This window comes from Molossus molossus, unplaced genomic scaffold (assembly GCF_014108415.1).
Source record: "Molossus molossus isolate mMolMol1 unplaced genomic scaffold, mMolMol1.p scaffold_m16_p_9, whole genome shotgun sequence".
Classification (NCBI taxonomy): Eukaryota; Metazoa; Chordata; class Mammalia; order Chiroptera; family Molossidae; genus Molossus; species Molossus molossus.
This window is the reverse complement of record NW_023425403.1, coordinates 21,027,366-21,041,163: the sequence shown is the minus strand read 5'-3', so window position 1 is coordinate 21,041,163 and position 13,798 is coordinate 21,027,366. Positions and strand designations below refer to the sequence as shown.

General features: G+C 38.7%; 2 protein-coding genes across 4 annotated transcripts in view; one reads left to right on the top strand and one right to left on the bottom strand.

Moving 5' to 3' along the window:
* The window catches only part of WRN (WRN RecQ like helicase), a 131,069-nt gene extending 125,558 nt beyond the window's left edge, over nt 1–5,511 (bottom strand). The window contains exon 1 of one of the 2 annotated variants that reach the window (XM_036249937.1): nt 5,419–5,511. The gene's annotated coding sequence lies outside the window, so the exon portion shown is untranslated. The remainder of the gene's footprint in view (nt 1–5,418) is intronic. The other variant, XM_036249938.1, reaches the window with a different exon arrangement.
* Nucleotides 5,512–5,975: 464 nt separating this feature from the next.
* PURG (purine rich element binding protein G) overlaps nt 5,976–13,798 on the top strand; it is a 35,678-nt gene continuing 27,855 nt past the window's right edge. The window contains exons 1-2 of one of the 2 annotated variants that reach the window (XM_036250211.1): nt 5,976–6,237; nt 6,552–7,421. In XM_036250211.1, coding sequence (XP_036106104.1) covers nt 6,558–7,421 — 864 coding nt within the window. In that variant the 5' untranslated portion in view covers nt 5,976–6,237; nt 6,552–6,557. Of the gene's footprint in view, nt 6,238–6,551; nt 7,602–13,798 lie in introns of those variants that run through there. The other variant, XM_036250210.1, reaches the window with a different exon arrangement.

Sequence of the window (13,798 nt, the reverse complement as noted above, 5' to 3'; positions counted from 1 at the left end):
TCAATATACTGAAGAAGCAATACCAAGAAAAAAATGTCAGCAGGATTTTCATGAAACCACAAAAGCTTATATTAAAGTTCACTAGAAAGAGAAAATGCCCAAGAACAGTAAATATTTTTTTTAAATAAGACCAAAAAGGGAAATGCACTCTCTTAAACATAAAACAACACAAAACAACAGTAATTCAAATAATGTGGAACTGGCATAAAATGGAGATATAAATCAATGAAATAAAATATATTATGTCCAGAAACAGATCCCTGTAAATATAAAAATTTGACATAAGATTTTTAAAAAAGCATTTCTAATCTTTAAGAAAAAAACAAAGTATTGCCCTGGCTGGTGTGGTCAGTGGTTAGAGCATCACCAGCAGACTGATTCCAGTCAACGGCACATACCCAGTCAGGGTCATGCAGGAGGCAACCAATCAATGTGAGATGTTTCTCTCTTTCTCCCTCCCTCCCTCCCTTCCACTCTATCTAAAAATCAATGGAAAAATATCCTCAGGTGAAGATTAACATCAACAACAAAAAAATAACAAAGTATTCAATAAATGAGCCCAACAAAACTGTCTATGATTCCAATATACCACTATCAGCAAAAATTAAATAAATTAATCATGTATAATTTTTGCAAGAGAACAAAAACTGGCTCATCATTTTCAAAAATGTTTTGTAGAAGTTATCAAAATTTTAAATATGCACATCCTTCAAGTCAGTAATTATATCTATCCTATGGAAATAACATACACGTATGCACAAAGATGTAAACAAAGGGTATTCATTATATCAGTCTGTAATAACAAAAATTCTACAAGCAATTAGCAGGGTAAATTAATAGTTAAACAAACAATGACATACCCATAATATGGCATAATAAATAGTAAAAGAATAAAATACAACTATATATATATTAACATGATAAGTTCTGTACATATGTGCTAAGTGAAACAGGAAAACTAAGTGCCCGTATAGTTGCCATTTAAATTTTAAAACAGTAAATGAAATCAGTGTCTAAGTAAATGCAAAGAACAATCCAGGAGAATACATAGCAGTTAACAGGAGCCCTTACAGGGAAAATAATAGAATTGAGGTAAGGTATGTGAAGGGAGGGAGAGTTTTAATAGTCTATAGTTTATTTCTCAATAAGCATGATCACACTCTCTCTCCCCACTCCCTGCTTCTCTCCTTCCTATCTCCCTTGTTCGAAGTAATTCGAAGGGCCTCTATAAATCATGAAGTCAAAAGTGATTTATAGTTTTCCAATTTGGGATCCTAGGATAAACAAACAGTCTCATGGTTTTAATAAAATCAAGAATGAAAGGGGCAAAAAAGTCTGACTACCTTAATACTAGGGAAAAAAGGAGAGTAACAAACCCATTTAGCCCTCCCCACCTGGGCCCTCAAATGTGGAACAGCAAAGCTTTTTGAATGGGATGACCTCAACACCTGTATCAGGAATGAAACCCAATTGTTTTAAGGCCAACAGGGAAATCTCATTCCCCTTGCCACAGGACAGATTTAGGGATAAGAACTACAACCTAGGTCTCAGCTCCCTCCTCTCCATTCCTGTCCATAATTATTAGATACAAAGTGGTCCAATTGTAGCAAAGCTCAGGATTCTCCTTCCAGGGTATGGGAAAGAATGCTTTTGCTCCTGCTAGATGTGAAGAAAGAAATATCTACCATGGATGCTGCACAGTTATCTTAAAATCATACAAGAAATCACCCTGAAGATAAAGCACCTTCATGTCTTCTTCATGGAAGAAAGCCAAATATGGGGCCAGAAAAACAGTCTGAGCTCTGACTGAATTTGCCTGAAGGTCAATCTGCCTCAGGATGTGTCAATTAACTAAGCTAATAAATAACCTTTCATCACTAAAGCTAGTTTGATTTGGTTTTTCCATGAGCTGCAACTGAAAGCATCCCTGTGGACAGAATGGGATAAGTAAAACCTAATTCCAATTCTTCATCTGATTTTTTTGAAACCTGTATAGAATTCCATTTTCTTTATCTATCTGTATTGCTAGTATATCTCTATTGATATTGGTATCCTTATTGAATATTAACTATTCCCTACTGATGACAGGTTGCTTGCAAATTTCATCACTAATAATGTTTAATGAACACCCTTCTGTGTACCTTTAGACATTCATATTATTACTGCTATAGGATACATTCCTAGATGTGAAATTACTAGGTCATAGAGTACTCTTCTGCCTGCCTTCTCACCAATAAATTATTCACAGCCCTCAGAGCTAAGCCAAGCCAAAGAAGAAGCCACACAGAAAACCAACAAAAACTTCTATAGAATCTGCATTATAATAAGACTTTGGTGAAGAATTTTAAACTGACAACTAAGAAAAGAAGCCTTATATCACCTGCCACTCAACAGAAGTCCATGAAGTGCTTAAGAGTTGCCTAGGAGTTACCATATAAACATATGTAACTCATTACCTAACTTTCAAGTGTTAGATATAGATCAAGTTGATGGTATTTGACTTGGGTGTTAATGGACCATTATGATCACTATCACCATCAGTATTGTAGCCATTTATATCTATATCCTACCTTTTTTCTCCCTTTCCTTGCCCAATGGGTCACAACCTTTGATGCACAGTATCTGAGAGAGAGTATCCCTGTTTTCTGACTAGCTCTTGTCTAATAATCTTACCTCCACCTTGCTCTATACTCATCTGTTCACATGTGGATACCATGTTACTACCAACTGAATCCTTCCATAATCTGTTCCAAGCATCTGGCTCTCCAATCAATATCTCCTATTTTTCAAATTCATTCCCCCTAGAAACTTAACTCAAACAATCTTTTTGATCCAACTAGGACCCATACCCCAATGATCCTAGTACCTTTTCACTCTGCTCACCCTGGGTAGTCTTTATTTCCTCCCTGACCAGTATTTTTTTTTCTTTTTTCCCAATTACAGTTGACATTTAATATTGTTTTGTATTAGTATAGTGGTTAGACATTTATATAATTTAAAAACTGATCCTCTAATATGTCTGGTACCCACCTGGCACCATACATTATTATTACAATATTATTGACTATACTCCTTATGCTGTACTTTACATCCCCAGGACTGTTTTGTAACTACCAATTTGTACCTCTTGATCCCTTCACCTTTTTCACCCAGCTCTCTGGCAATCATCAGTCTGCTCTTTGTATCTATGAGTCTGTTTCTGTTTTGTTGGTTTGTTTATTTTGTTCTTTAGATTCTACATATAAGGGAAAGCATATGGTATTTGTCTTTCTCTGTCTGACTTCACTTAGCAAAATAGCCTCTAGGTCCATCCATGTTTTCAAAAATGGTAAAATTTCATTCTTTTTATGGCCAAGTAATATTCCATCATTATACACATATACTACATCTTCTTTATCCAGTCATCTTCCCCTTGACCAGTTTAAATTAAAAAGTTGGAACCAGCCCGGCCTGTGTGGCTCAGTGGCTGAGCGTCGGTCGACCCATGCACCAAGAGATCGCCAGTTCGATTCCCGGTCAGAACACATGTCTAGGTTGTGGGACCAATCCCCAGGGGGGAGCATGTAGGATGCAGCCAATCCATGTTCTCTCTTATTGATGTTTCTATCCCTCTCTCCCTCTCCCTTCTTTTCTAAAATCAATAAAGAAAAAAATATTTTTTAAAAGAAGCTGTAACAGTTCCTTGCATATTCCCTTCATTTCACAGCCCATCTTTAGCTTCATCATTCTCTTGGCAAAACTTGAACCCTGTCTAAAAACAAGTTTTCTGCTGACTGCCTGTAGCTACGAAGTTGAATGAAAGTAGCAGGTGAAAAATACAACCATGGTGACTGGTCTCACCTTAAATTTGTGGCTACCAACCTCAAGTGGGCCTTTAGTCTTCCTAGCAATTCAACAACTTCTCACTAATCTATTTCCTATCCTTCCCTTCTATTTCATACCTCTGCCACTCTACTTAACTGTATCGTATCTCCTCCCCCATCCTTACTCTCAACTTATGACCTTGCTTCACAGTTCACTTAAGCAATCAAAAAGAAACTTACCCAAACTCCTACCCTGGAAGAAGCAGAACAGAAACAGACTCATAGATACAGAGAACACTTTCACAGTTGCCAGATGGGAGGATAGGTGAAAAAGATGAAGGTGATATTTTTGTAATTAGCAAATTATTAATAATAGGAAAAGAGCAAAGTGACGGCCAGACATTATAGGCATGTTCTCAAATCATTGGGAGAAGGGGACTGGACAAAGGGAAGATAGCTGCATGCCTACTAAAGTTGGGAAGACTAGGGAAGGTGCTTGCTGTCAGTTACACCTGGGAACAGAGGTCATTGGCCAGAATGGGTGTGGCCACAGCAAGCAAAGTAAATTTGGGATATATATAATATCCCTGAACAAAGACATTGGCTCTCTTGGGTCCTCTTGGCACACTTGGCTCATGGGCCACTCTTGACTTCCTGGCATTCATTCTCCTGTGTGGCCCACCGCCATTTGGACTCCCACACACACTGGACTAATAGACTGCAGCTAGCCTGATGTTGTACTGGACCTGTCTCCAACATAGAAACTCTGGACACTGGCTTTGCTTTTAACTTTACTGAAACCCCAGCTACACTTCTTCTATGACTGGACTAAGAGAAATGGGGCTTTAGAAACACAGGGATTTAATTCCATACAAATAAAAATCACTCATTTTCCTGCACAAGTCTCAGAAAATTCTTTTTCTCGGAGTATCAAGAATTCCACCACCCAGCAGTACCCAGTGGGGAAGAGAACCCCCCACTTTGTCTGATATCAAAGGGATTAATAAGTACAAATTGGTTGTTACATAATAGTCATGGGGATGTAAAGTACAGCAAAGGGAATACAGTCTATTATGTTGTAATAACTATGTATGGTGTCAGATGGGCACTAGATTTATTTGGAAAATCACTTAGTAAGTTATGTAATCACTGGGGTGTACAGCTGAAACTAATATAATATTGTATGTCAACTGTAATTGAAAAATAAAAAATTATCTTAAAAAACATTAAGGACTGAATGATCTCAACTTAAGAAATTCAACATAATTTGCTAAATTACACATAAATTATTTCTCACTTTGTTGTGTAAATATGGAGTGGCTCGATTTCTCCAGCGGTAAAGACCGTGGGGGAAAGACAGGATCCTTAGGGCAACCAGTCACAGGAGCCGGGAAGCTCGTGTCTGACGGGCAGACGCTCCGAGCAGGCCTGCAGGCGGTCGGGGACCGTTTCCCCGGTGCTCGGGAGGTGGAAAGGAGATTCCGTTTCTACGGCATCTCCCACACACCGCCCAGAGGCCTGCTCTGCGGGGCAGGCTCCTGCAGCATCCGAGAAGGCTAGAGTGATACCCCAGGGTCTGGAGCCGGCGGAAGCAGGGGTGGGGAGGGCACATTACCCTGAGAAGAACCAGTTCAATGGGTATTCTTCAGCTGGATGACCTGTGGAGCGCCACACCACCACGGCCTGGAACCCAGGCATCCAGGATAGACACCAATTCAACAGAATTTATTCCGGCGCTTCAGGAGTGCACGCTGGAGCGTCACGACGCACACACCACTCAGCAACCTTCCGCACCCCTCCCTCCAGGGCCCGCCCCCACCCCGCGCGCCGCCGCGCCTCGGGGTTGCAGCCCCGGCGTCCCAGACTGTCTGGCTACGCGGCGCGCGTGCGCGGGGACACCCGCTGCTGCTGAGCACTCTGGGAATTGTAGTCTGTGTGCGGGTGCCGCGGGCCGCAGGAGTCCTACATCCCGGCAGAACGTGGAGAAGTCAGAACACTCTCGCCACCCTAGTCCTTATTCCCATCTTCACACCTGTCCCGTCACCTCGCACTCACGCGCTAGGCTTCCATCAGGGCGCACCCGGAGGGAGAACGCGAGATCCCCTCTTCCCATTAGCCGGCTGTGCTGGAGGAGGCGGGGTCCACTGCCCGCCCCGCGTCGCCACCCTCCCCGCGTCTCATCCCCCCTCCCCGGCCGGTGTCGGGCCGGTGCCCGAAGAGAGTCGGCGGCCCCCGCAGCGGCCGCAGGAGGGGTGGCGGCGGTGGGCGCCGCAGGCGATGCCCCTGCCGGGCTGCTCCGGCGGGGGGCGGTGCGATCGGCGTCGGGGGAGCAGGCGGGGGGCGGCGGCTGCGGCGGCTGCAGCAGAGGGGCCGAGAGCTGGCGGCGGCGGCGGTCGTGAAGGGCATCGGCCACGGCGGTGATGGCAATGCTGATGTGAGTGTCTGCTGGCTGGGGACCCGGGCTGCCGAGCCCGAGCTGGGCGCCTGGCGGCGAGCGGGAGCGGGAGCGGGAGGCCAGGGGCGGCGGAGGGATGCTGTGCGCGCGGTGCAGAACTGGGGATGCCGCTGGCCGCCGCCGACCATCCGGCTGGGGCAGGAGCTGGGCGCTGGGCCGGCCGGCGCCGTGGGAACGGAACCCGGTGTGGGGGTCCCGGGCGGAGGCGGGGGCAGCGCAGGCCGAGGGGCGTCTGCGATTGTTCTCAACACCCCTCCCCCACCCCGCCCCGTGTGTCTGTTTGTCACTTGCAGCTGAAGATGGAAAGAGCCAGGCGCAGGGGAAGCGGCGGCGGTCGCGGCCGCGGAGGCAAGAATGTAGGGGGCTCTGGCCTAAGCAAGAGTAGACTCTATCCCCAGGCCCAGCACTCCCACTACCCCCACTACGCGGCTTCAGCCACCCCTAATCAGCCTGGGGGCGCAGCCGAAATCCAGGAGCTAGCCTCCAAACGAGTGGACATCCAGAAAAAGAGGTTTTACCTAGACGTGAAGCAAAGCTCCCGGGGCCGGTTCCTAAAGATAGCCGAAGTCTGGATAGGGAGAGGCCGGCAGGACAATATCAGAAAGAGTAAACTGACCCTCTCCCTGTCAGTGGCAGCGGAGCTGAAGGACTGTCTAGGGGACTTCATCGAACATTACGCCCACCTGGGCCTGAAAGGCCACCGGCAAGAGCATGGCCACAGCAAAGAGCAAGGCTCCAGGAGGAGACAGAAGCACTCAGCACCCTCTCCACCAGTCTCCGTGGGGTCCGAGGAGCACCCTCACAGTGTCCTCAAAACAGACTACATAGAAAGGGACAATAGGAAATATTATCTAGACCTAAAGGAAAATCAGCGGGGTCGCTTCCTAAGGATTAGACAAACCATGATGCGGGGGACTGGTATGATAGGTTATTTTGGCCACAGTTTGGGCCAAGAACAGACTATTGTCCTGCCAGCACAAGGAATGATTGAGTTTCGTGATGCCTTGGTTCAGCTAATTGAAGACTATGGCGAAGGGGACATAGAAGAACGAAGAGGTGAAGATGATGACCCACTTGAACTCCCAGAGGGGACTTCTTTCAGAGTGGACAATAAAAGGTTCTACTTTGATGTGGGCTCTAATAAATATGGAATTTTCCTGAAGGTAAGTGAGGTGAGACCACCTTACCGTAATACTATTACTGTTCCGTTCAAAGCTTGGACAAGGTTTGGGGAGAATTTTATCAAGTATGAAGAAGAGATGAGGAAAATATGCAACAGCCATAAAGAAAAGAGAATGGATGGCAGAAGGGCCAGTGGTGAAGAACAAGAATGCCTCGACTAGAGTGAAATTGAACTCCATCAGGCAAAATTTTAAATCATAAATTGGCTAAAAGTACTGATCCATAATCATTTGAAGTTTTTCCTCTTTTTTTTTGGCCCTTTGTTATTAGTAATACCTCTATAGTTTATACTTCAAGGAGTCCGATTCTCATGTTACGTTCTACATAGAACACTATAATTCTTATGGGAAATCCCACCTTCCCAGAGCTAAATAGTTTAGCTGCTTCATCTGCTCCAGACTACTTACTGAAGTATGCAAATCAGCACAAAATGTGACATTCTGACCTTCTAAATACCATAACTAAAATTTATATTGCACTATGACATAACCCTGAAAAAATATACATATACATAATATGGAAGTGTGAATTACTGTTTAACAAGTTCCCCAAAAAAGTATCCCATTCCTATTTCATTAAAAGCTGCTAAGCTTACCTGTAGGACAGTTACCACAGAAACAGAAATTGACCTCAAGTATAGTATAAATATATTTATTTATAAAAGTATAAGTTGAAATATATTAATTGTCCATTAGATAACTGAATGTTAATATTAAACAGTATCATTAAAGAATCAAATCTTAGTTACTATAGTATCCTATAATTTCAAATTTTGTGGTAACACTACAGTTTATAGTTGCCATATCAAAGCCATGGGAGAGTTTTAATTGGTTATTCTAAGCTAGTTATAATCCCATCTTCATTTCTGTTTATTGTATCATAAATTTTTATTGACTTTTCAAAGTTTCAGGAATTACTTTTATGTCACTATTGAGGGTAAAGATTCATCTTGTGGCTTTGCCATGGAAATCTTGGTGTTTTAGCTTTTCATGCTAATTTGAAGATTGTGAGAGGTTTATTTCCCAAAAATATATCATGGACTCAAGGTGTTATATTTTATGCTGCTTCTTTAACACTATTTCAGAGGGGTTGGTGCACCAGTTAACTCATATAAAAATGCATCTGTAATAATATATTTTAGTAACACTTTTGCAATTGCTACCCTTAAAACTGAGTCAACACTTCCAATATAAACCTGGTTTTCACAGGTGTTTTCATTCCAGGGAACAAAAAGGGGGAGTTTTCTATAAAACATTTAGAATATAAATTTTCAGCCTGGGAAAAATATTATTTGAAGATTGGTTATAAGTATATTTGAAAGGAAAATTCAGGCATTTTCCAAGGTGCTCTTTATAATACTTAAAAAGGTTTACTTTACACAAGACTCACCCATTCACATGTATTAAAAATTACTTTCCAGGAAGTGCCACAACAATTTTTCAACACCTAAGCAATTTTTTAAACAAGTGGTTATAGTATATATGTGTACCAACCCACCCTGTATTAACTGACTGATTTTTATCTGTTGAGCTGCATTTTATTCTGAATGAAATTATTGTCTTATATCTTGGCTTTATTCCCCTCCCATACAATAAGTCCATATAATCATGTTTAAGGGCCAGATACTGATTTCAACCCCCAAATATAGCTCTCATTGATGCGAGCTGGCTGCATGGATTGAGATCAGAATATAGCTCTTCTTTTATATGCTATATGTAACTCAAGGTTATTTTAACAATTTTTTCCTTCAGAGGTTTGTCCCCAAATGTGTTTTAAGTAAGGTCATTAAGGAAGCTTTATGATATGAAATAAGAAAATTAATTTCACTGGTTTATGTTACTTAAAAATAAGCATTCAATAACCCAGACATATATGCTGGTGTTGGTTTGCAGATTGTATTTCACATTTCCTCAAGTAATATAAAGGAATGTCATTAGTTCATTATAATTGTGGACCATCTGGATCACTATGGAACAACTGAAGGTTAGAAGATAATGTTAGTACTAAAGTTAATAGCACATGGTGGGTGTTCAGACTCTAAAAGTATCAAGGATCTTTAAACAGTCCTAACTGTAAAATAACTATTGTAGGCTTGATAAAAAATAGTTTTGGGTATATGAAGGAGTGGTGTGCACTTGAATTACTGTACTACTGATTGCTATTGCTGCCCATCATAGTGCCTATTAATAATAATCAACCTGTCAGATTTTTGCAAACTGGAGCTGTGAATATTCCAGTATTTGAGTGTTCCTATCACTATTGCTGTGACTATATACTCTCTCGTAAAACCTTCCCTTCTGAAATATTTATATCCGTTAAGTCTAAATGATTTCTCTTTTGGTTTTCAGTCTGATAAGATTTGAGTGTGTGTTTGTGTGTGTATGTATGTATGTGTGTGTATATATATAAATATATGTGTGTGTGCACATATGTTACATATATATACATACACACACAATACTGTCAGACTCAAAGATAAATATCTTTAATTTATTGTATGTAAATATTATTCGTTTAATTTCGCAGTAATTATTTAAGTAAGAATTAGTTAAGCAGCCAAATGTTCTACATTGTATGTATACTTCAAAGTTTTTACCTTCTTGAAACTACAGATTGGATAGATGCATATATATCATCTATTCCCAGCAATTGAATATGCTTTAGAATCATTACGCCTTCTGCCAGTCCTTTTGTTTCATTTTTTCATGGTTAATATTTTCATTGAAAATGAAATTATGCTATGATTTTTTTATACTTAAAATTCCCAATCAATCATTAGCCATAATCAAATAAGATCCAGTTCAAAACTCTGGTATTAGGACATGTATTGCCATGTATCTTATAAAATAAGCTACTATTCTTATCTGTGCAATATATATTTTATTTATTGTCATTTGTGACATAAATGGAGCTGCAAGTGTACATGATATTCTTCAAAATAACAGGATCCCTGCCTTGAAGACATTATACTCTTAAGGCATCCGGATGTTAGAAGTCAAAAAATGAGCATTGAAGTTAGTAACCAAAATTACTAGTTCACTGTATAATGGTAAAACACTGATGATGTTTGCACATAATAACCCAAGCATAATGTGGTACAGACTCAAACTGTAATAATATAAGCTAATACTATGAAATTTGGAAACGGGTTCCTCATAATAGTTGGCAGTATGCTCCTAGCAATTGAAAGCAGCACTAATCTGTTGCTTATATGCAAAAGATGCAATGTATTATAAAAGTATTAACGTTCTGCCACATTTTATAATTTTTCTTGTTAAAGCCCCAAATTGCCATGTCCCTTAAACTTGAGTCAAACACAAGCTTATTTGCACTAAAGAGCATGGCCAAAAAATAAATGACAGGGTGGAAAAGCTAGTTGGAACCTCTTGAAATAATTGGTTCTAATGGGAGAATTTCACATTTGTCTATTTGAAAGCTATATGATCCAGGCAGACAATCTGTCAATTCACTAATTTAATAATGCACTTTACCTTTTGTATATAAAAGATGTACAATTATGCCACTTGACAGGTGGAATGTGTTTCAATAACTATGTAGTTAGAATCTATAGGGTGATCTCTTGCATGCATATGTTTGTGTTGAAACTACTGTAGTAACAAGTTTCCATTAAATCAGTGTAATGGAGAAGGGTAGACGATGCTTTTGAAACAAATCCCAATACATTTAACAAAGAATTTTAAAGTAGAGTTCATATTTGTATTTTTAAGGACTAGAAGCAATTAAAAAAGAAAAAACCTATATCAAGCCCAGATTAATATTACAGTTGAGACTATATCTAGTTGAGACTCCCTGTAATACCCTGAAAGTTAATTTTGGGAATTTGTGCTGATAATTTTTTTTAATGATTCTGTTTTATTGTTGATATGTGTTTAAATAACTAATGAAAAGACAGTACATGACTGTATTAGAATTGAACGTATGGTTGGCTGATACGGTGTCATTAAGAAAACACCCAGACTACAGAAATAAAATTTCAAATTGAGGAAATGTAAAGAGCCCAAGAACAGTTGCCAAGATAAATATATTATTTCAAAATTTGCAGAAGAACTAACTTTCACCAAACAAAAATGGTATTGGGGGACTTAATGTATCCTTTCATCCTAAAAACTTCCTAAGATGTACATTTGAAAACTAGATAATTGTTGCTTAATAATAGGTTGTATGTACTTTACTAAGAAACACTGTGTACTAACAATTCATCAAGAGTATACTATATTTACTGCATTCATTTTATATCTATGGATAAGAATACATTATAAATAGTCATCCTATCTTAATATAATCATGTATTTATATTGTAATTTTGCAAATATTTTCAGTAAAATAAACTTTTATCTGAGCTGCACCATTTGAAGAGAATGAAATTGGAATATACCCTCAGACACTCATTTTTAATAAGCAGCTACCATTGAAAAATGTGCTATCATTCCTTTAGATTTTGTTTTCTGGTTTATTTTAATATTTAAATGAATGGGACTTAATTTGAATTATTAAGTGATGTCCTAAAAATAATGTTTTTGTATGTGTAAGATTTCTTTTCCTGCTTATTTCAAAATGCCTTTCATTAGAACTATTTCTAAAAATCTGATTCCAAGCTTTATGTAAGGACTTTGCTTAGTCACCACATAGTGTGAAGTCTGTTTTGACCAAAACACCAGACATCTTTGGCAGGATAAGATCTAAAGTAAACCACAAAGAGAAGTTAAAATGGATTCTCTGCCACCAGAATAATACAGGTATAATATTTATCACTGCCAAATAAGATTCTTAAAATCTTTCTGAAGTTTCCTTAAAGATTTCTTGAATTTCATAGAGAAAATAGTGGCTAATGGCTAGCCCATCAGAGAGAATAAGGATCATAGCATGCTGTTAAGACAATCCATTGTCCACAATATCGTAGCAGTGAGGTACAGGGAGAATGTGTTTTCCCAATTTAATGTCATGTGAAAACTGAGTTTTTAGATTGCAGTTGCTCTGTCATAAAGTAAATTTATCCAAGTTTATGTAGGTGGATCTTAGAAAAACAATATGTGTTAGTGTATTTTTTGTATAATGAAACAAAAAACAGTCTTTTTTTCTTAATTTGATATGACTTTTTAAGTAATTTAAATTTATTTTCGTACTGAGTTTTTAATCAATATTTTAATAGGGAAAACATAATGTTTACATGCTACAGATGGGTAGAAAGTGAAAAGTAGCAACCAATGTTACCAATTTCTTTCTAGAATTACTCTGCATATACAAGCATATGTGTACATACATACATTCTTTTTAAACATACAAATGAAACATATTTTAGATGTCACTGTAAGTGAATTTTTTCCTTTTATTTTGATACAGTATTTGATCTAGTTAACGTAACATGTAATCTGAACTATATTACTCTAAGAGAACCTCAAATTTTGAGTGAATCCCATTGATATTTACTTAAAATGCAAATACTATGTGTATATATTAATTTTTAAATGTATATATATTCAGTTTCCCTTCCCTATGCATAGCCATCTTGATTTCCTATCTTCCTTCTCTTTCTTCCCTCAAAAAAGTATTGATCTTTTTCCTGAAGTAATACAAATCAGGACCAGGAGGATATTAAATTATTTAACCAAGTGTTATTTTAGATTAACTATGTTCTCTAATGAAAAACACCCATATTAAAAGTTTTGTTTTTGTTGTTGTTTTTTGGTTTTTGGTTTTTTGGTGTTTTTTTGGTACGTGCCCCTAGTGGGAACCAAACCCAGGACACTCTGGTCCGCAGGCTGATGCTCCAACCACTGAGCCAACCGCTGATTCATATTAAAAGTTTTAACAAATTATCACTTTAGTCAGTTTTTACAGGTTCTGTTACTATTATCTTATTTTTTAGTAAAAAGCAAATGAGTTATAAAAGCAAATGAGTACTAGAACTATAGCAAAAGGTTATGTTATGACTGTTGAAATCTTTTGATTTATAGCTTTTATGTTTTTGATGAGAAAGGCATAAGGTTATTAATGAATAATTTACTTAGCAACTTAGTCAAATCCAAAACTAAACCACAGGATAAAACTAGTCTTGATTGTTTAAAGTGTTGATTCCCCGCTGAAGGACCCAGAGTCATTCAGATATCCTTGGACCAAAAGGTACCATAATGATTTTGGGAAAGAGTAAAAACATTGGTGCTATGAGGTTACAAGTACAACTAAACCATCTTCATTCTCTGCTGGTAGGATATAAAGTAGCAAATATAATTGTTTAAAAATGAAATTAGCATAATTATTATTCCTAAAAATGTAAACAAAACTGCTTTAATAGTTCCCAACCCCCCCCAAATAATAATTCTCTTTTTTATTCACATCA